At 37.8% G+C, this 22,745-nt stretch overlaps 6 protein-coding genes across 6 annotated transcripts; 2 read left to right on the top strand and 4 right to left on the bottom strand.

Annotated features, from left to right (window-relative positions):
- Positions 1 to 254: 254 nt before the first annotated feature.
- Positions 255 to 1,517, bottom strand: AK88_03796 (uncharacterized protein; the record flags this gene model as incomplete). The annotated part of the gene is made up of 4 exons (XM_012481406.1): positions 255 to 375; positions 561 to 625; positions 839 to 978; positions 1,481 to 1,517. The coding sequence occupies 4 exons, from the start codon at positions 1,515 to 1,517 to the stop codon at positions 255 to 257; spliced, it is 363 nt and encodes a 120-aa protein (XP_012336829.1).
- A 1,287-nt stretch (positions 1,518 to 2,804) lies between these two features.
- Positions 2,805 to 4,446, top strand: AK88_03795 (uncharacterized protein; the record flags this gene model as incomplete). Its single annotated transcript, XM_012481405.1, has 4 exons — positions 2,805 to 3,089; positions 3,624 to 3,743; positions 3,956 to 4,066; positions 4,279 to 4,446. The coding sequence occupies 4 exons, from the start codon at positions 2,805 to 2,807 to the stop codon at positions 4,444 to 4,446; spliced, it is 684 nt and encodes a 227-aa protein (XP_012336828.1).
- Positions 4,447 to 5,027: 581 nt separating this feature from the next.
- AK88_03794 (uncharacterized protein) lies at positions 5,028 to 11,131 on the top strand (the record flags this gene model as incomplete). The annotated part of the gene is made up of 16 exons (XM_012481404.1): positions 5,028 to 5,440; positions 5,719 to 5,902; positions 6,134 to 6,238; positions 6,378 to 6,635; positions 6,796 to 7,314; positions 7,516 to 7,584; positions 7,729 to 7,789; positions 7,905 to 8,072; positions 8,267 to 8,413; positions 8,579 to 8,652; positions 8,918 to 9,001; positions 9,234 to 9,367; positions 9,625 to 9,932; positions 10,208 to 10,299; positions 10,422 to 10,514; positions 11,033 to 11,131. The coding sequence occupies 16 exons, from the start codon at positions 5,028 to 5,030 to the stop codon at positions 11,129 to 11,131; spliced, it is 2,808 nt and encodes a 935-aa protein (XP_012336827.1).
- A 221-nt stretch (positions 11,132 to 11,352) lies between these two features.
- AK88_03793 (uncharacterized protein) lies at positions 11,353 to 12,165 on the bottom strand (the record flags this gene model as incomplete). Its single annotated transcript, XM_012481403.1, has 3 exons — positions 11,353 to 11,446; positions 11,682 to 11,802; positions 12,063 to 12,165. The coding sequence occupies 3 exons, from the start codon at positions 12,163 to 12,165 to the stop codon at positions 11,353 to 11,355; spliced, it is 318 nt and encodes a 105-aa protein (XP_012336826.1).
- Positions 12,166 to 13,945: 1,780 nt separating this feature from the next.
- AK88_03792 (uncharacterized protein) lies at positions 13,946 to 17,079 on the bottom strand (the record flags this gene model as incomplete). The annotated part of the gene is made up of 3 exons (XM_012481402.1): positions 13,946 to 15,690; positions 15,890 to 16,665; positions 16,949 to 17,079. 3 exons carry the CDS (start codon positions 17,077 to 17,079, stop codon positions 13,946 to 13,948), a joined length of 2,652 nt encoding a protein of 883 aa, XP_012336825.1.
- Positions 17,080 to 18,634: 1,555 nt separating this feature from the next.
- Positions 18,635 to 20,851, bottom strand: AK88_03791 (uncharacterized protein; the record flags this gene model as incomplete). Its single annotated transcript, XM_012481401.1, has 1 exon — positions 18,635 to 20,851. The coding sequence occupies one exon, from the start codon at positions 20,849 to 20,851 to the stop codon at positions 18,635 to 18,637; it is 2,217 nt and encodes a 738-aa protein (XP_012336824.1).
- Between the last annotated feature and the right edge of the window lie 1,894 nt (positions 20,852 to 22,745).

Below are 22,745 nucleotides of genomic sequence, written 5' to 3'. Positions count from 1 at the left end.
TTTTTTTTTTTTTTCCGACTGTAAAACAAGCGAAAAAACTCATAACACATACTTCACCATAACACTGAATGCGGTTATACAGTATGTACATACATATACTTGTGCGCGAATATACATACACACAAACATATATGTGATATAAGATATATATGCACGTCCGTACACATATTCAGCTGCATATATATATAGACTGCACAATGAATTCACTGGTTGTATTCCCCATGCGGCTGTGTTGTAATGTTTTAGTTTGCCATTCATTTTTTCTTGTCCCTTGACATTCTATCAAGGTCATCCATTTTGTGCGAATCTTCCTTCCCTGGGATTCTTTTGATGTCCTTACTACTGCTGGACTTGCTGTGGACGTTATAATCAGGCCTACGGAGTGCACGAAAAAAAAAAAAAAAAAAAAAAGGGAACATGAAAAAATGCATAAAGTACATTTACGCATGAGGACATGAGTATACATGTTCATACAGGCACACACAAAACACTACAGCAATAACTCTTGGGTGCACGGATTAGTGGACAGCTACGTGCGATATCATCTCTTGTTGCTTTACTTGAGGCTAAGCATGATTATGCATATGGTCAGGAGCAATATGTGGGTCAGGTTGTACTCGAAGGTCTGCTTGGAAAAAAACAAGATGAGTTTAGTCAGTTCAATCATTAAAAAAAAAAAAAAAAAAAATTCTTTTCATACATACACATATGTACATATGTACACAGTGTTCTAGGCAAATGAGACACGTGTATGCTTACGTGCATACACCAAGTCTTTTCTTTCTTTTTCTTATGTTGGCTCTATTATTTCCTCATTATTCATTTTCGCGTTTCTTACTTTGAATGGAAATATACGAGACAACACCATGCTTATTTTGTTGTTAAGTAACTTCGCTTCGAATGATAGCAAGTAAAATTCTGAAAACATGTAGAGGAATGCTGCCGAAATGATCATGGCAAACAGAGATAGCACGGCACCTGCGGATGGGTGAAATATACGTAAAAGGGTATGTAAACCGTGAGCACAGTTCCTCATATGGGAGAGGTGCGCGAAAGTTTGCGAAGCGGTATGTTGACATGCGCATACTCATGAAGAACACTTTTTGGAGGGATGCTCATTTTAACACCCCTCCTAATATATACACATGGTTACACAACACAATTACATAGCACCGTACAACACACCAAATATACACTTATACGAACAAGTTGCTACAATGTACACGTGTCAAATGAAGTTGCGCTTTGTGCTGATAAACGGGGGAGGAATTGATAGGGAATTACTTCACGCATGGGTAAATTCGTACATTCATATGAGAAAATATATATATGTAACACTGTTTGCAAATGTACGTACGCGCGTACGTATATGAACAGGTATTTATATGTACTGGTATGTACATGTACTGGTATGCATATGTACAGGTACGTAACATAAAACAATTCACGCTAAGCAAATTTATTCTTCAAAGGTTCTTACTATCTAAAAATCTTGATGGCTGGATGGAGGACCCCATTTTTTCGTTCTATTTGTATAAAAGGGAAGCAAAGAATGCGAAGAATGGGAAGAAAACTTAACCAAAATGTTAACACTTAACCTTATTATACTATCGTTAATTTGGCTTTTCAGCTTTTTTTTTTTTTTTTTTTTTTTTTTTTCTTCCTTTGGTTTGTAAAATTTAAAAGTATAAAATCTTTGGATTTAAAGAAATATGAAAGGAAAAAAAAAAAATTTTTTTTTTTTTTTTTTACAATACGAAAAAGCAAAGCAAAAGAAAAAAGGTATATCACATATTTACTCACTTAAAAAATGATAAACATACATACGAGTATGCATACTATGTTTTCTTTAAAATAAAAGGGGAAATGTAAGTATTATGAATTTTTTTTTTTTTTCTTAAAAAGAAATATGTATACAATATATGGCAAAAAAATATATATATATATATATACTCATATGATGCATATATATTTATATATATATATCCTTTTTTTTTATCGTAATCGCTTTAAGAATGGGGATACGTTATGACAAAGCGTAACACTGCAATCGCTTGGGGGAAGCAAGAAAAAATAGAGTTTACGCACGAACAAATTTTCGCAAAAATAAATGTTTACGGAAATTGGTGCTTAAGTGTGAATCATGGCATGTCACGTAATATATCAGTGTTTATATTAATTTTTGAATTTGTGGGAGTACTTATTGAAATTGTGTCAACTGAACTCAACAAATATGTGCATGCCACCATAAAAAGGAAAATATGCCTCTTCACCAATTAGTAAATTGGTACTTTTGCGTTCAGCAATTTACCAATTCCTCGCTCAGCCGTTCACAGATTGGTAGATTAACAGATTTGCAGTTCACCCGATTTATTAGCGGCATACAGATTAGCACCGTAGCGACTTGACCAGTTCATGGTTCAAACGGGCAATTCAGCATCGCAGGTAAACACTTAAACGCTACGCCTTTTGCACATGAGTAGAAATGCTTCCAAGTTAAAAAGAATGCGAGCAGGGGTGAGTTAAAAAAATTGTGTACACGTTTGCAATATTTCAAATTATGACTCGCACTGCGATTTGTGCACATGAACGTCAATTATTTTTTCGTAACGTGATAACTAGATCAAATGCAACCAGTACGAGAACAGGAATGATAAGATACATACTGAGGGTGTCACCCGTCAAACGTGCCAAACGGGTCATACGCGTCAAGCGTAGCAAACGTGCCAAACGTGTGAAGGGAAATGCCTTAAAAACACATTTTGTGTAACAACCATTGCGAGGAGAAAAATAAATAAATAAAAATGCATTCACACACACATATTATTTTTTCCACAAGTGTGAGAAAAATTAATATACAATTCGTGAAAAAAACATTTTGTTCATCAGCCAAGTTTTGCAAAAATGTACAGTACTCAACCGCTTTGACAAAATTGAACAGTTTGCAAAATTTGAACCGTTTTGATTTTCCCCCAAAGCACAGCATCCTGCTGATGCAAAGGAAGCACATTTCAGAACAAATAATAATTGACTCAATAAGAAAAGCCAAAAATGAACTAGATAGGGGCTCGCTGTATTCATTACAAGAGGTAAACTCTTTTAACCTAACAAATTTCATGATGTATTTAAGCATAAGCTGAGGCATACGCGATTGTGTATGGAACGGTGTGCATGCGTACGTACCTTTGTACATATATACACATGTATGTGTCATGCTCTTATGCGCGTGGAGAAACTCCAATTACACGCCTCCCCATGGAACAATTGCTTCCGCATTGGGTTTGTACACACATGGCGTAGCACATGAACATTTCGCGTATGACGTATGGTCATCACCGAGGAGTTTAACTGCTGCACATTTGGGCGGAATGTATATGGAATACTTGGCCTACTAAGATAAGAACCTTATAGTATTTTTGCTAACACACATAATCATATCGTACGATAATGACATGCATACCTTATTTTGGCGATGTCGCAGTTTCGGTTTTATACGCCCTTTTTACACGTTAAACGAGCTTGCCATTTGTTACTGTGTCAGTGTGCCATTCTTGCGCACGTACAAGCTTGCCCAAAAGCGCCAACCTTTTTATTTCGCCCCTTCACCCACCTTTACATCCCAGTCAGTCAATAGCAATTGTAATTGCTTGAATGAAGAAAAAAAGGCCAAATTCCGAAAGGCCCTTGATGAATTAAATGCTCTGCTAACTGTTAAGTCGAACTTGACGGAGGAGAAAATTCAAGTATACAGAAGTGCACATATACACACTATGGCATTATAAAGCGTTTCGCACTCACATGTTGCAATAGTTCATCCCAATCTGGCGAGGCCACTCATGCGTTCATTTTGTTCTTTTTTTGTTTAATTATATATTCCCTCCAAATGTACAACACTCAGCAATTATTTCACAGTACGCATTCCTTTTCATTCATCCCACATTTCTTCCATTTGTAGATATTAACTGAAAATAATTCCAATGGGTATAAAAATAAAGAAATTTTGGGTCTATTCATGACGGGTTTTTTCTTTGCCATAGGTTCAGTCACCTACTCTGTTTTTTATTTGGTACCGGAAGAGAGATATAAAATAAGATAATGAGCTACGTAAAAATGTGTATACGACGGTGTATTGTATGAATGTATACCTATGAACATATACGCATGAGTACGTCTTCGCACCTATACTCCTACCTATTCAAAATTATGTAGTGGACTATGCTCTTGTTTTATTTCACTAGAGAATGAAATTTTTTTCTGTTTTTTTTTTTTCTTCTAAAGGTGAGTGTCTACGGTCTTTATATACTGCATAAAGCCTCCAAGGAAAATGATGGCAAAATTTACCTTGAAAGAAAATTAAATGAAAATAAGGATAAATTGTTAACGAATAAGAAAACTATACAAACCATTTTGTCCGCACTAGAGCAAGATTTGATAAAAAATAAATAGAAGCAAAACATCCCTCATTTTTAACCTTCACCTTATTTACTATTTTTGGCAAAGATTCAAGTTTACATACATTCCAGTGGTCACGTTTGCTAGGTGGCCATCTCCTGCGTGAATAAGTTACCTTTAAAATGTGCATTTGAAACTGCCATATGGGATCCCATATTTAATTATCGCCAAGAACATTTTCTTCCCTTTTTCTTTTTTATTGACCTCTCGCCGGTGCGCAAGCGGTGCACACGAGAGAGTAGCCTTTAATATAAACTGTCCTGAGATAATTTTTCTCTCCCCCCCTTTTTTTTTCATTTTGTTAAATTTCATTTCCATGTTCATACTCACGTTTACTCAAGAGGGAAATGTGATTCATCTATCCATTGTGCCCATGTTAAAATCCACACTTCATATTTGTCCTAATTTTTTTGTCATCTTTTATTTTCCCTCCCCCCCCCATCCTGCGTCATTCGCAATACTACATAAAGCGTAAAACTGTTCCCTACATTTTTATTGCATACCCTGCCAAACGTAAGCAGTAAAAAAAAAAAACATTGTCCTATATTCCCCCTGCCCCCAATACTTAAATAATAATGAAGAGCAAAAATGCTATTACCAAGTCTAGTGAGAAAAAAATCCCAAAGAAAAAAAAAGACAATGAAAAAACTGAACATGGACGAAAGGAACATTTAAAAAAAAAAAATGATATGAATAAAAAAAAACTCGAAATTGACAATAAAAAAAAATTGGAAAAAGTAGACTCCAAAAGTAAAAACGAAATTGATGTGAAAAACAAAAGTGAAAGAGATAATGATGAAAAAAAAAAAACAACAAATGAAACAAAAAAAAAAAACGAAAATGACACTAAAGTGAAAGGTGCAAGTGCTGATAAAAACAAACACACATTAAAGAATAGAACCCTGTCCGACCAAGGGGTGATACTCAAGGAAACGGAAAACTATGCCGATGTCAAGGTGCATCCGAAAAACGCTAATTTGTTAATAAGGTTAATTCTTGTTAATGTTGCCACACGACAGCACAGATAGGCAGAGAAAGTAGTTATATGCATGTTGAATCATGAACAAAATATAAACAACCACCCTTACACAGGATCGCGCAGCTAGATTAGTAAATCATATATCTGTAGCTACGTCAAGGGGAAGGCAATTACAAAAAGGAGTGCTACAACGGAAATATATGTTCACAAAATAGGATGAATTACCTTGTGATGTTGCAATAGGTGAACTCCTCCATTTTACATTCCTTATGTCTTCCTTCATGCAGTGCCGTAAACGTAGAGCTAGAAAACAATGTAAAAGGTTTTCTGGGGCTAGACTTCTGCAACGATTTAAGTATCCTTATTTTTAAGAACTCGCAAGCTGCCTGCATAAATAAAAACTACTTCTTCTCCCTCGCGCAAAAGTACCTCACCACGGATGAGTTTCTTTCAATCAAGAATGCCTTAACAGTAAAATCCGAGACTTGCACATACGTGTGTCCATGTGTGCTTCTCTAGATCTGTCTTCCCGTTTTAGGCGTCATCTAAAAATGTTGATCGCTCTGACTGAGAAGCTTACACGTATATATATACTATACCCTGCTTGAGGACACCTTTGCAACCTAAACCCTGAACCCTAAACCTCAAAAATGTCCTGATGTGCCGCACACACTATTTGGTGAATCCCCCTGACCTCTTCAGAAATACAAACTGGACGACGTATTAATTTTCAAAGATTCGAAAAAATATTACAAAGGAAATCACGCCGTGGTTGTCGACGAGGAGATATTTTCCTATTTCCTCCAGGTACAGCCCTCTTTTGTCACCACATTTGTTGCGATCCCTTTTGTGTCCTCCTCACCACGGGTCTGTAACGCGCTCTAACTGGCCCCATTTCAGCTGTTCATTAACTATAACTTATTTTTCCGCTTCATCTCCCACGCAGAAGGGCAAACGCCCCACCGACCCGTTAGTAGACCAAAATGGAATGGACAAACCGGAGCTAAGCTGCGTCTTCATAAAGCCCCAAAATTACTTTTCGTTGTACAAGCAAGAAATTGAACAGGAAATAAAATCAACCAGAGCCACAGAAAATAGGAAGAAATTCCAAAAGTGTCTCTACATCAGCAAAAGGAACAAAATAGGAACCGAGGTGCAGTTTACTCAGTACGACCATTTCATACCCATCAAGGGAAACGCACTGGTAACACAAAAAAAAAAAAAAAAAAAAAATGATAAAAAAAAAACAAAAAGGTTGATAATCAGACGAAACAATCAATAAAAAAAAAGTGTTAATATTATTCACACAACAGAGTTAGCACCACTTTTTACCCCTTCCACCTTGTTTTAATCTTCACTTGTAGACCACTTCAGTGGTGCAGGCGAAAACGCTAGATTTTTTCTCAAACAATTCCATTATCCATGAGGAAAAAAATTGCCAGACATACAAGGCACTGTACAAAAATTTAGGAGTTCAGTATAACATTGACTTTTTAAAGAAAAAAAAAGAAGAAATATTCAGATCCGATCATCTGAAAAAATTTCTTCATAAGCTTTTCCCCGTCATGGAAAAATGCCTAATTGAAAATAGCCTTATTACGGAAACGAATGCAAAACCCAATGCTCAAAACATTGATATAATGTCTTTCAAACATACCAAAAAATTAAACAAAATATTTATATACACAGATGTGAAATATACAACAGATAAGGTCGTCTTGTTCACTCTGTACTTACCGTTAATAAACTACCTAATCTTTATAATATATGTGAATAATTACAAAAACGACAATTTTATCGAAGGAGTCAACACGGACAGCTACATCCTCATTTGGTCCTACTCCAACTACATAAACCCGCTTTACGCCTTGATATCTCCATACGTAATAGAAATGAGCAGTGCCCATGCGGACACCGTTTCACAAGCCTTTTGTAGAGCGATTTCGCCAATAAAGCAGCGCGAAATAGGATGAGATGGCGCCAACTACAGTTAAACGAACTGGGCAGACGAACCGAATGCAACTTCCTCTCATGACACGCTAACACGTACCACACCACTCAAAATAATTGTTCCTTCCGTGCAGCAAATTTCCAGTGCGGTTGTAAACGGAAAGACCTACGATGTCGTTATTGCCGGATGTACCAACGGACTGGTTCGGATCCTTTAGTTCGACAAACCGCACAACACATGTTCACTCATAAATATATTTTCTAAAACGTCATTAACTACTGCTTTAGGCCACATATTTTATCCCCTTCCCCTCAAAAAAAAAAAAAAAACCTTCTCCTCTGCACAGCTAGTCGTTTGGAAGCTCCCACCCAATTTTCAAGGAAGACCCCTTTTAGATTCCAAAATAAGTACAAAAATGGATACGTGTGTATACATTGATAAGTATACGTAAAGGAAATTTACATGTTTGTCTCACTACCACTGCATAACCTATACCACCTCACCGCCTAATTTCCTATTTAGATGAAAAAACAGTCGACATAGAACCCTATATATTTAGCAGCATAGAGCACTCACACAAAAGGGAAGTGACATCTCTTCTACTGCTGAACGACAAAACCTTAGTGATATGTGAAAAAAAAATATCTATTAACAATCAGAAGAATTTCCATTTGTTGATCTCCATATCAGGTGAGCTCTCGTTTGTCCTGTGTCCAATACGGGTGTGAAAGCGCATGAATAGGAACGCCTACATATGTATAATACTATTGCATTTTTGTAACATTTCGTGTTTGTATACCTGCGTGTATGAACCCCCAACGCGTGATTCCTGTTCGTTTCCCACCCCTCATACACACAAACACACACACAAATCTTCTCCTCAGTCGATGGAACCATACTCCTTTGGGACGCCACAAATATAGAAATAATCGAAGTAAAAGTTAGTGCAAAGAAGAAAGAAAAAGAGTTAATTGATGACCTATACAGCTTCAAGCCTCTGTTCAAAATAAATTCTATCAGGCCCAACACAGGTAGCATCCTACCCCCCCTACGGGATATCACTTAAACGCATATCAGCTGATGCTATCCCATTAGTCACCAAGCACAAACGTGCACGCGTAAGAGTAAGAGTAAGCGCAATGCCAATGTGAACTCCGACTCACGACATGCCATTTGTTCTACTGCACTCCTCGTAGAGTACTCATTAGGCTTCACGTACTTCCATTTTATGGAATTAAATTGCAATGTGTCCTCTTTCTTTGCCTTTTCGGTAATTTGTGTCTTATTTGTGTTTGGCGACGCGCACGCTTTGCACAGAAAAGTGTCCTCCTTCCTTCTAATCCTGGTCACCATTACACTGCCATTGTTACTGCTTTGTCTTTTACACCGCCTTCCCCTAGTCAACCGACTACGCCTGCAACCGCGACCGCGACTACGACTGTAGTTACGACTAAAGCTGAGAACAAGTTCTATCCCCGCTTCTGTGCGCCATTTCCTCCACACCATATTCCACATTCAACACTTCACCTTTGCAGGAAGAAGGAGAATATGTAGTTGGAAACATATACGGGTGCATGCAAAAGGAAAAAAATTATTCTATTATAAACAAAATAAATGATGTAAGGAAGGAAAAAACGGAAAACAGCCACATAGATAATACCCATGTGCTGCTGCTCTCTCACAATCCCGCCACCTAAACGAATGCACATGCAACATCTCCATATTATGTGCACACGTCACAGAGATATTTTTTTTTACATTTCTTCGATGGGGAGAAAAACCAAACTTGACTATCGTCTCTTCATCTATTTTGATTTTTTTTTTTTTTTTTGTTTTTTCCTCCCACTAAAGGACTACAAAAGCTTCAAGACACTCATATGTGTAAAAAGAAACAACATCATAAAATATTTGATTCTAACCTTAACTGATACAAACTTTTCCCTATGGAAAGAAAATGAAGAGCATCCCCTATATGTATCACCCAAGTAGGCTAACGAGTGTTTTTTATATTTGCACATATCTTCTGTCGTTTCGTCCTTATGTACCATTTCTTTACGTGCTAGTTGAGTCCACCATTGGCTGGTTTCCATCGTTTGCACATCACCACGCCGAGGAATGTGAGAGAGGCTGCTCACAAGTGTACCGAAAGAATGATACAGAGTTGATCCGAAGGTCCAACCACTAAACCAACAGAATAGCCTGCTAACCCGAGTGTATACATGCCGACCACCTCCCATCGCAGAAGCAACGAAATATACTCCTGCTGCGAATTTAGTCAGACCAAAATAAGTGTCATATTCGTGGGAAAAATAAATGGACACATAGAAATATGGAATTTATTGGAGCAAAAAAATCACTGCATCTACTCCCTATCGATCAGCAGCTACAGCTTGACATGTATTAGCATCTTCCAAAATTGTGATACCAGTATATTCAGTTGGGCGGAAAAAAAAAATAATGTCCAAAAGGATCTTAATGATGACTTGTCGGGAGAAAATTCAGACACATTTGTAGACACGAACGAATATTTGATGAGTAAAAATGAGGATGGTAAGAAAAAAAAAAAAAAAAAAAAAAAATTTAAGAACATGAAATATTATACACTTATATCTGTGTGAAACCAGACAAATCGTGCGATATCTACACCTATGTATAGCTTGCACTTTTAAAATAACGCTAATTTTGAATTCGCCCTTTCCAAGGGTTCAAATTATTTCTGTTGCGGAATCATAATTAGCATAACTTCGATTGTGCATCTATACGTATGCGTAGATGCACAAATCCATTCATGTATTGACATATGCTCGCCTCCATTCCACTCAAAGATGTGTATAAGTATTCATACAACAAGATCATCATTGGCGACTCCAGTGGTTGCGTCTTTGTTTACGAAATGGAAGAGAACCTGCTAAACTCGGTAATTTATTTGGGCATGCGTCCATTATGCATACAAATGAGAATGCATGCTGTCTCTAACATATGCGTATGTACATATACATATGCATAATCCCCCTGTTGTTTCGTGGTCCTCACCTGCAGACGAAGGAAGAGATCGACGAATTTTTGCTATGGGTTGAAAACAAAATATACGTGAACAAGGAAAAAGTGAAGAGACAGTTCCAGCTGAGCGAGGTGAGTGTTTCTGCTCCACCGCTACATCGCTTTGTCATTTTTTTTTTAATTTTTTCCTTCCACATTAAGCGTGTGAATTGAAAATACTTCACTTTGAAATGTCTTTTAAAATTTAAAAAATGTTTGTAGGAGAAGGAAAAACTTCTGAGGAACGAAGAGCAAAACGTAAGTCACATACACACGTGTATGTATATTTATACATACACATAAGCGCACCCCATACACACAAGTGCATGATAAAAAAAAAGCAGGGGGAGCTAATGCAGCATGAGAAAGGCAGTTGAATAGAGCATTTTTCACTAAACATGAGAAAAATGCACTACAGATAGCACTGTTCAAAATGTTTCATATAAATAATGTATATAAGTCTCGATTTCGCCACTTTGTCTTTTCTCCTTTTTCTCATCTCTTTTCCGTCTTCACCTTTTCTTTGTCCTGTTTTTATTCTCCCCCTATTGTACCCTCGCCCATTTTCATGTGTTCACATTGTTTTCCTCCCGGCTCCATTTTCCGAATAGACAAATGAACGAAAAGAGCAACTGAAGAATAAACTGGATGAAGACTACAAAAATGCACTGGAAAAGTACAGAGGGTATTTACTGGGGAATAAATTATAAACGAACGAAAGACCAGGGCATCCACAAATTATTTGTATTTTTATATTTCTTGTCCTCTTTTTTTTTTTTTTTTCTCTTCCGTTTTGATTGGCGAACCGAGTTGTGGCAACAAAATGTGCAACATCGAGCGAGGGATCATGACACCGGTGGAACCGCTGAATAGCCGCGTCACAACGTGATCCATCTTCCTCCCTATTTTTACACACACATGGAGGCATATTTTACTGTCCTATTTGATCCTTTATATGCTCAACCAGCTTTTGCTTTATCCATTTCTTGTCATGCGGTTTGTACGTCCATGAGGGTTGATGGAATCTGCCCAACAAAAAATAAAATAAAATACAGATATTTTAGCTTTACAAATATAGGATCGCATTTTTCCAAACGCGCATTCTATACACATCGCGCGAGATGAAGTGCCTTCCTATCTTGCTCTTCACAAAATTGTCTACGAGAATGAGCGAGCGGCATATTGGCTATTTCTTTTTCATTCTCGTTCCTCTCAACTCATTTTTTTTTTTTCTCTCTCTCTATTTCTCTTAACACTAACAGCATCAAGGTCATCTTTTGTATGTTGTCAATGTACAAAAACAAATCGTTCATGTTATAGGTTATTCTTTGCACGGTGGGGTCATTCTCTTTTATGGCCTGTTCGTATAATTGGCAAATTCCTGGAGAGAGAAAAAAAAAAAAATGTATACATACGCCAATTTTTAATAACACAACATTCGTGCGAAACTTTTTATGATTGTTACAGCAGACGCACACCAATGCTGTCATGGATATCAGCATAACACTCCTAAGGGCTACACACACAGATTAACAGCGCAATCGCTCTGAAATTGTTTAAGCGTATTAATTCCATGTGTTGTTTGTTCATTTGTTTTTATAACTGCGCCTTTACAAGCCTATGTGTTCTGCAGTCACTAACCATTTAGGGCCAACTTCAACGAATTGTATTCAACGAATGTTCTACTTTCTATTTTCCTGGAAAACTGAACCAGGAGCACAACATCACTATAGTTGGCACTCATTTTCCTTTTATCACTTTTTTTAATTGTAAAAAATGTAGCTATTATGCCAGAGGGTATACTTAAAAAAATTTTTTTTTTCTCTTCCTTTATTCTGTTTTAAAATTTTGTAGCTGTTCTATAATTTCGTTTTTTCGCTATTTTTCCTTTTTTGAGGGTCTCTGTTTTCTTGCATATGTTGCTTTGTTCCACTTTTTTGTCCCTCTTTAATGATAAAAAAAGAAAAAAAGAAAAAGTTGCTCTATCGAAAAGGAATACGTCGAATATAAAATTTTAAATTAACCACTTGTTTTTGTCACGCTGTCACATTTTGCTATACATATGCGTAAATGTTCATAAGAATGGCGGGGGCAGAAGTGCTAGCCAAAGCTCTTCAATATTTTTGGCGATACAATATATAACTAATTATATAGTATTTTTTTTTTTTTTTTTTTTTTGTGCAAAAATGTATGCAACATTTTCTCTCACCTGTGAGGCTGCGTCATAACTGTTTTTCCAGCTTCTGCTTAAAAATCAGAACAAGTGCAAAAAATGGCATTCCACCAACAATTGGTTAAAATCGTAAGAACTTTATAAAACAGTTTGCACTTCCTTTTTTTTCCAAAAATTTGTTCCCTTGACCCATGTTGCTGGTTAAAATCGTAAGCTGACATGGGATCACCTGTGCAACGCAAAAGTAACATAAATTCGGAATAGCCATGCCATTAGAATGAACACATCTGGGCATTGAGAACGGGGGGAAGGACTTCAACTATGCGCGTGTTCGTATAGAGTATCCCCTCACGATGGTGTCGCACACGACATGGGATTCATTATAACATGGCTGTTAATTCCCAGTGAAAATATAGAAAGGCAATGCAAATTCAAAAGCGCGAGAGTAAAAAAAAATAAAAAAAAGAAAAGGGGTAAAATGACACTATACCTCAGTTGTATAGTAAAAAACTGTTACGACACCCCTGCGAATACAGAACAACCAAACATATATTTTTGTGGCGTGTCCCAATGTAGTTTATACAAACCGCGCACATCCAGCAGTTGGGTCCTACTGTTTTCGAATGGTTAGAACAAAAAAAAAGTAATATGAGCGAAGAATGAAAATTTTTTCCAATGTTATCACTTTTAATTATGAATACATGTGCGGATAGCACCATCCTTGTATCATGTTTATACAGACGCATTCACAAATGCACAAACACGCCCAAATAATAACAATTGGGAGACTTCAAAAAAAAAAAGGAAAAACAAAAAACATACATTGTAGCCTCGTACAAGTTCAGAAGTAAAAAAACAAAAGGAAAAGAAAAGGAGATTGTCCTGTATGATGATCATTCCGTGGTGTTTGCATTTACAAATAATTTACCCATCTTGCCCTTGAAAGAATCAAAAAGGTTACCGCCAAGTGGCGGAGTTCAGAGCACGCATCACACCACACCATGCGTACATATATACCATTTCATTAGTCCATTTCTGTGGCGACACTCTTCACAGATTTGTGAATATGGGTATGCCGCGGACGCAAATGTGCTAAGTCGATTCTGCGTTTGTCTCCAATTACGCCGAATAAGCATGCAATGTGCGGGACTTACATTCCCAAGGCCACTTCTCCCTTCCCGCTCTCTTGTCAAATAATACCCATTCGTTCTTCTTCTTCTTCATCTGTTCGTGGAAATTACACAGAGCGATGTGTGTCTGGTCATAGACATGTACACATGTACTCCCTTTTCCTGGATGGAAAAATGGTCCCTTGGAAAAACACCTCCCATGCTCCTAGCCCCGAGCAGAGCTATCTATTCTGATTTAGAAACTTCCTAAAAAGAATGTGCTTATCAGCGAACTTCTTCTGCGAAGTTTTTTTTTTGTCACTAAAGGTTACATCCATGTTGGCGGACAACTTTAGCAAGCCTCCACTGTCCACCTTCTTCAGCGCGTCATCCTTCTTTCCGTGCGAAGAAACTACGTTTGTTTTATTTCCCATTTTTGGAGTATCCTTCTTACAACTGGGATCCTCAAATAGGTCGTCATCTTCGTCATTATTACCATCGTCTGTGCTTGCCAAAATACACTTTAGTAAGTTTTCCTGAATTTTTTTATTCTTGTATACCAAATTCAATTTATTAAAATCGACAATGTTGTCACTAAGCACGTTGTAAGCATAGCCCTGGTTGATGAGAAACCTTTGTCTCTTATCAGAGTAGCACATTTCTATGGTGTCTTTACTAACTAAGCTGTAAAAGAAGGAGTCAGGGTCGTTAATATTTTTTTTCTCATTGGCTTTATTTTTTGGCCTAATAATTCTTCCTAACCTTTGAGCCTCCTGTCTTCTAGATGCAAAATTGAAAGATATTTGAATAACCACATTTGCAATAGGAATGTCGATTGCGTTATCTCCAACTTTACTCAACAAAATTGTATTAATGTTGGAGTCATTTTTAAACTTGTTGATGATTGCTATTCTTTCAATAGGAGAAAGCTTCCCATATATAAATGGCTTGTTTAAAGTTTTAGCAATGTGCAAAAGGGCAAAGATGTTGTCACTAAAAACAATAATTTTGTCATTATTCTGTTCGTGGTATTTTATTAAATATTCACACATCATTAACTTTCTAGGGTTACAGGTGTACAGTCTTCTCTTAATAAAGCTGTTAGACTTCAAATAGTATTTATAAAACGAGCTGGGCATACTACACCATATTTCCTTGCACAAGACTTTCGCCAAAAACCCTTTGTTTTGCAGTTCAACCCAGTTGGCTTCGTACAACTTGGGCCCAATAATCCACTGTAAATCCCTGATCAGCAAATCTTCCCTTACCAGGGTTGCCGTTAGACCAAGCTTACAATGTGATTTAACTATATCGTTTATTCTTCTAAATGATGGTGCTGGGGCGAACTGCACTTCGTCAAAAACAAGTAATCCCCACTCTCTTCGCCTTATATCATTTACAATCTTCAAACTTTGCTCGCTCCTTTTTCCTGAGTACGCCAACATGGTGTACGTCGAAATTAACACCCCTGCTTCGTTAATCGGCCACAAATCGAATTTATAATCCGACGTCAAAATTCTTATATGCCTTGGATGTATATTTGTGAAATCCTCAAACTGCTTTTTCCATTGCTCCACAGCTACCGCGGATGTCGTTAAAAACAGGGAAGACTTCTTTATAGTACTAGCAGCCGTAATTCCTGTCAAGGTTTTACCAACCCCACAAGGAAGAACTATAATGCCCGACCTACTTCTCCCATTGCTGAACATTTTTCTCAAAGCCTTTTCTTGGTAGTACCTAATCTGCACATGACTTTTTAATGAGCAAATTAAATTAGGGTTCTTTTTATCTCTCCTAAAATCGTATTCCATTAGTAGAGGCCTCTGCATTGTTTGCAAAGCCTCCTGCTTTACCTCCTCTATTTTGTCGCAGTTCACTTCAAATGAATAAACCTCAGCTGAGGTTGCTGCATTCTCGTTTAAATTTTCATTCGCATTTTTTTTCTCCTGTAGCATTAATTGCTTTTCGCTTTCGCTTATTTTGAATCCTGTAAAAAGGGGAACCATTTATGGAGAAGGTTTATGGTGCAATGTGTATAATATACCATATTGGGAGGGGGGCGTTTTGCCCGCGAGATATAGCTATCCAGGTGAAATACGGCAAAATATATATAGCCCAGGAGTGAAAAAAAAAAAAAGAAGTGGCGGTGAAACTGCACTTAAAGATGTGCAAATTTTTTTTTTAACCTAGCTGAGCAGTGTCCAAGACGGGCGCCTCGTACGTCACGTAGGTATCCTTCGGCTTCTTATCGCTACTAGCTTCGCTTAAAAAATTGCTCTGATTATTAGCTGCACTACTATTAGGTGCACCAATATCAGCTGCACTTTGACCAGATTTACTATCCTGAAAATTATTGGTCAGCGTAAACATATTCTTAATTTTCTGGTCATTGCTATTTTCACTTGAATACAACCTTGCATTTTTTATTATGCTATTTTTTAAAAGATAATCTAACTCGGATTTATTTGTAGCTTCAATGTAGTACTTGTTTTCTCTAAGTACCAATTTGGCCTTGCCAAACGATTCAGCACTTTTGGTAATGTTATGTACTAACTCGCTTGGCAAAAAGTTTTTCGAAAATTTGTCCAAATTTACTAACAACTCATCCAGGGTAACCCCCACAGATATAGCTGCATATAAAGAAAAAATGGTTAGCTGAAATTCGTGAATTAATTCTGGTCTACAAATTGGTTCTGCAATCGTTATGAGAAAATCCGATGCCTGCTTACTGCAACTGTTAAACATTTCTAGGTATATAAATCCGTCTGAGCATATCCACAATGGCTTGTTCATGTGATTTTTTTTTAATCTCATATCTTTGCTATAATCGTGAAACCCCCTCTGTTGTATGTTTATTGAGTCTGTGCTGAATGGAAGGTTTATAACCTTCTTGTCGAAACGCATTTCGTAGTACTCCTTTAGTTTGCTCTTCACATTTTGGGGGAACTCGCCTTCTTCGCCCCTGCAAAATGGGGAGGGAAGGCCGTGGTCGATGTGTGTTACAGCAAGATTGAGCCAAAAAAAGACAAGTGAAAGGCGAAGGCGGCAAGCTGTACTGAGCGACACTGCGATCAGATATTCAAAATGTTGCAAATATGTGTGCATTCATGAGAGGAAGTTCCTACTGCATAATGGTACACCCACAACATAAGGACACCAAAGTAACACCCCAATATAGGCAAAATCAGCGCAGGGCCCCACAAATGGCCAAACCAATTTGACGATGAAAATACTCTCACACTTACATCTTCTTGGCGGCCTTTAGCTTGCGCCTTTTCTCACTTCTGGCATAGTAATCCTCATGTAAAATGTCTGCTCTTTTGTGAACCCCCTTGTTGTGACCATTCGTGCTGCTGTGATCACCTGAATCCTCCATCTTTACAATCGTTTTAATTCTTCATCTTAATTGGAAACCTCCTGTTTTGTATTATTCCAACGATTGCATTTCGTCCTTTTTCGAAATGTGCATAAGAAGGAAGGAACACCCGTTTTCCCAACTGCACGAAAATTAAGTCGGATAAACCCAAAATTAAAATTCGTCCTCACTTAAAACAAAGCAATGTAAAAAATTATGAACGCTTGAAGAAACATCAAAGTTGTGCTGAACGCGCGACCAAATGCCAACTATTCGGGACGCAAAGAACTGCGCAAATTGCGATGTGGTAAAAAAGAAACCCTAAAAAATGACTCTTACAGAAGAGGCCAAATTGCTTGATGACGCAATTTGTTTAGAAAAATTTTAAAATAAATGTCCATCATTCCGTGGAACAAATAAAGTTGGCACATGTTTCTTCAGTTTTCGGTTCCCTTTAGAATTACGTCACACGTATATTTTTAACTTCCAAAATGTTTTGTCCTTTTTTTTTTTTTTTTCTAGGCGTAACTTTTAACTGTGTTAAAAACTATTGCCCTCCCCTGTTGCACTTCGTGCGGGTAAAATTTTACAGCTGTTCTATTCAAAATAGGCCCCTTCAAAAATGACAGGAGAAAAGAGAAAAAAAAGAAAAATGAACAAATATGTGAAGAAGCTAACGAATAAAAATGAACAGTGCGTGCCTCTGCTTACCCTAACACATAGATAGCAACCGCTGCGAACAGAAATGTCCGCAAAACAAGTTCACTAAATTTTAGGAAAAAAATAAAATATAAATAAGCAATTTTTTAATTGTTTTGTTCTTCTACGTGTATTAAAAAAAAAAAACATAGTGCGTGTATCAAAACAAAGGGTTAAGTCGAGGGTGCAACATATTACATGTTTCAAATTGGGATAAAAGGAAGTTAACGCATAATTCACACACAGCGCATAGCACGCGCAGGAGGATACCAATACACGGTGCGTCTACATAAAGCATATGCAGATGAATATGTGTTCATTTTCCCGCAGGGCGCCATGCCACAAATATTTTCACTTTAAGACTTAAAAATAAAGCAAAGCACACACATATGCGCAATGAACGCACTATACACGCACGCACTCTGAGTTCATGTGCATGAACACACAAGTATGCAATTCTGTATAGCGTCAAAAAGAACATCTTATTTGCATACCACTTACGTAGCTGTGCTCGTGCATGTGCATAACTCTACAGGTGCTCACAAATGTGTACGGTGGGGCTGTACCATGGGATACGCAAAAATGGTCGGTGAATGGCAGGAAAATGTAGGCCAAAAGACCCACGCATGACAGCCAAATGGAGGCTGAATGGACACTAAATGACTCACAAATAAGGGGCAAATAAAAGACGAACGGTAACTCCTTCCATTCGTGGCCTCCGATCCATTGTTGCGCCCTCGTACAAATGGACGTCCGCATTGCGATACATAAAAAGAGACATAAAAATTTGCAGGCAGTTAAGACTCCTAGCCTAAACGTTCCCTCGATCACGCATTTCCATTTGTTCCATCCTACGAAGGTGCGCTCCAGTTTAACCTTAAAGCTCCTGGTTCCTAATCTCCGCTAACATCTTGATCGCCTGGTTTAGGGATTCCAAATTCTTCTTGCAGTTATTTCGTTTCACCTTTATAGACGAACATTCATTAAATAAATTAAAAAGCTCGCTATTATGCAAATTGGAAATGAGGACCTTCTGCATGGTCTTCCTGGATGTATTAACCATGAAGTGCATGATGGCTTTTGGAACTGCATCGGCTATGTGTTTTCGAACAATGTTAAAGTAGTTGTTAATTAAAGATTTGATCAGATCGATTTCTATTATTTCCTTGGAGGAAGAGGAGTATTCTGGAATTATTTTTTCAGGAATGACTGGCAAAACGAAAACGTTTTCTCTGCTATTGTGAATGTTCATAATTTTTGTTCCTTCTTTATTTTTGAAGTGCCGCATATCGTCCTTGCCTTTCCACAGCTTGGCGTCTTCCTTATACGACGAATGGTGATGCGGCATGTGGTGATGTGGCGAGTGGTGAGGCGGTGTGTGCTGTTGATGCTGGTGCGGGTGCAGAACGGTGGAACTGTTCATGCAATTGTTGTTGCTGCCGCTACTCGTGGGCGGGTATCCCTCCTGGAAATCCCTTTTCGAATGAGGCAGCTTATTACTGTTACTCTGCATGTGCAACGCGTGGTCCAACTCTTCCACGTAATCGTTGTCCTTATCGTACACATTCCTCATAAACTGTTCATTCAGAAAATCCGGATGACTCGTGTTAATGTAGGATAGCTCAATTAACATCAAATTCTTTATCATTTCTTTTGTGGGCTGTAGGCAATCTTTTAACAATATTTTAACCTGCTCATTTATTGCACTCTTCAAATTCGTAAACCTCTCCATATCTGGTATTCTACAGTTGTCCACAATTTTTATGAGTTCTTCATACACCTGATCTGCGCAACGAAGGGAGGGTTCCTTCAAACAATTTATTAATTTTTTTATCAACGTTTCGAATGCGCTTTCTGGGACAAAAAGGGCACCTCTTGGTCCACTAGAATTACGAATTGCTATTCGAATCTCTTCATCTGTTAACAATTCTAATGGGGAAAAATCATTTAAAGATTTTATATACCAGTCATTAAAAATGTAATGTATCCTTGCTCCTCCCTTGAGCTCATCCACACGGTCCTTATAAAACACTTTTCCATCGATTATGTCTTGATATTGCTGAGAAAATTTGGTGATGTAATTAACCAGGACTGCTAAATACTCAGACCGGTTCATATTGTCCATGGGTTCTCCTAATTCTAGTAACTTCTCCTCCTCTATGCTTTTCAAAGCATCTATTTTGGGTTTTAAAAAAGGGACGGTATTTTTAATATGTTCAATAAGGATATTATTTAACTTTTTCGCTAGATTTTTAATTCCACATTCCATAATGCATTCCATTTGGTTCGAAAGATCTAGACACTGATTAAAATATTCTTCCTCCTTCCTCAATGAATCTTCAATGGTAGTATTATCCTCCACGTCTTTCTGACTCCTACAAACAACTGCCACGAATCCTTTTTTTAGTGGGTACAACGAACCACTAATCATCTTCTTCCATATCTCTGGCTTTTCCACCATGTCGCATTTTGTAATAACTCCTATGGTTCTTTCATGTTTAGGGTCCACACTTCTAGCCATTTTCAAACTGTCCGAATTGGCTAAGTCGATATTAGCACAGGACACGGCTAAAATGATACAATTGGGATTTTTTATATATTTATTTACCAAATTCACAATTTGTTCCTCTACATTTTGTGGCTGATTTCCTACCGGTACCTTTGTTAACCCTGGTAAATCTATTAGGGTTAAATCTAAAACGTCACTTTTGTGTATTTCTATAATTATTGGGGTTTCCTTAATGCACTTATTCCCTCCAGTAATTTCATCCGTCACATCTATGAGCATATCATTCAAAATAGAAAAATCATCCACATGTTTTTCCACTCGGTTATTTTCATAGTCCGTATAGGTCAACGTGCAGTAGCATTCATCTGACTTTGAATTTGTTAACTGTATAATGATAGGGGTCCTCGTTACGATATCTTCACCCTTTGGCATAAAACTTAACCCGACTAGCGATTCCAGCAACGACGTCTTCCCTACTGACTGCGCACCCACAACTGCAATGTGCGGCAGGCTAAGTGTCTCACTGCTAATGAAAGAAGACAGCACGTTTTGCAATTTGTTTACTATTGGCACTAGCTTATCCATTGTGTTTGCCGGGGGAGTGAATTACTAGTGGGAGGGGGGATTTTTATCCGCGTCACAGTGCATATATACCTAGACACAGCTGTACGCTCACACATACGAAAATACGTATCTACGCATGTGTTCGTGTTAATGCGCCTGCCTCAAAAACGCAGTTGCCGAGTCTTCCTGTATCTCAAAGTAAGTGTAGAAGTGCATTTACGCAACTATCTACACTCTGAACCTTCGAATGGTCGAGGGGAACCAAATATGATTACGCCAAAATGCTTACAAACACCGGAGGGAATAAACATACGTGCAAATGGCATACAAACATACGAAGTGGTTTTTACAAATGGCGAGTAAAGGGGTTGAAGAAGCACAACTCGGCAAGCAAACTGATACGTTCGTACTTAAGCACACGTATGCATTAAAAAGGCAACCGTGTAAAACGCATTCCGGTGGCTCGGAAGGACAGACTCGTAGCAAAAACTGCCACAAATATCACAGCAACGGAGACTAAATACTAAACACACTGAAGTACACATGCAAATATTGAACAAGGGCATGTGGAAATGAAGTGTGGAAAGATGAGCAGAATCTCACGAACACTTGCTAACACAAAAAATAACAAAAAGGAGGGTAAAGAAATAACGAAGTAGGTAAACAGTTGAATGGCTACGTAGTGAATTCATGAGGTAATTAAAAGATGGCATAAGAGGGAGAGACAGAGAAGGATGAAACTGTTAGGCATATGCAACTATACACGTATACTCACCATCACAAAACGCAATGGAAAATGTGCATCAAGAACGGACACCCAAGCGCGCTTACTGTATCTTTCGACGGGTCTTCCAAAATACATGCATGCTACACACATGTGCAAATATATACACACATATATGTGTGCATTCACTTATGTGTGAAAAGGCAACACTTCAAATTCCCCTTCTTTGTCTGTTTTGAATCCTATGCAGGAAACACAAAGCCCCCCTTGGTAGATTTGCATTTATAACGCTGCCAAAAAAAAATGCTTCTACTATTTTACAAACTCTGTAGAAATGCCGCGTTCGCTAACTGTAGTGTACATATACCGCCAAGGGAAAAAAAAAAAAAAAAACACGTATATATATATATGCATGAAGGCACATATGGCGCTATCAATGTGGGTGAAGCAATGTGGAAAATACTTAGCAGCAGCGTCACTATATGTGTCGCGTGGGCCTTTCCCTGGCGCCGTTTTTTCTCCTGTTTTTCCTCGCGACATTCACAAAGGGGCACACGCACATATAGGCAAATGCATAAGTGCGTATATGTTCCCATACATATGTATTTGCTAGCTCATGCGTATTTTGTTGCGCATGTATACTCATCAACATGGTGTACCCACCTATGCATGTAAGCGTTGAGGCAGATATACACCTCGCCGACTCAGTCGCTGCACACGACGGGCGCGGTGTACTATGCGCGATTTTTAAAGTTGCATGAAATTTCCCCAAAAATCCTACTTCTGCATTTTATAAAAAATAGACGGAAAAAAAAAAATACTTCTTCCATCATATACAATGGCAACGAGGGGGGGTTGCATAAAATAAAATGGAAATGTCTTAATCATTCATGTGTTATTTTGTGTATGTGTAACAAGTGCATTGCGGCAATTTGTTGGCGATTCGAGTTTACGCCGATATATGCGCCTCTATGCATACTGATGCATAACACACATGTTAATGCATATCTATGCACATCCCTTCGTACACATTTACACATGCGCGGTGAAATTGCAATACTTAATTGTAGTCAAACGTCTTCACAAATAAAAAAATTGCTTACTCATATTTTGCGCCTCATTGTTAACGATGATCTGACGAAGGCGTAAAATAAATGCATAAAATGAAAAAAAAAAAAAAAAAAAAAAAAA

The sequence above is a fragment of the Plasmodium fragile genome, assembly GCF_000956335.1.
Source record: "Plasmodium fragile strain nilgiri unplaced genomic scaffold supercont1.46, whole genome shotgun sequence".
NCBI lineage: Eukaryota > Apicomplexa > Aconoidasida > Haemosporida > Plasmodiidae > Plasmodium > Plasmodium fragile.
Note: the sequence above shows the minus strand (reverse complement) of the source record. Positions and strands in the feature narration are given on the sequence as shown.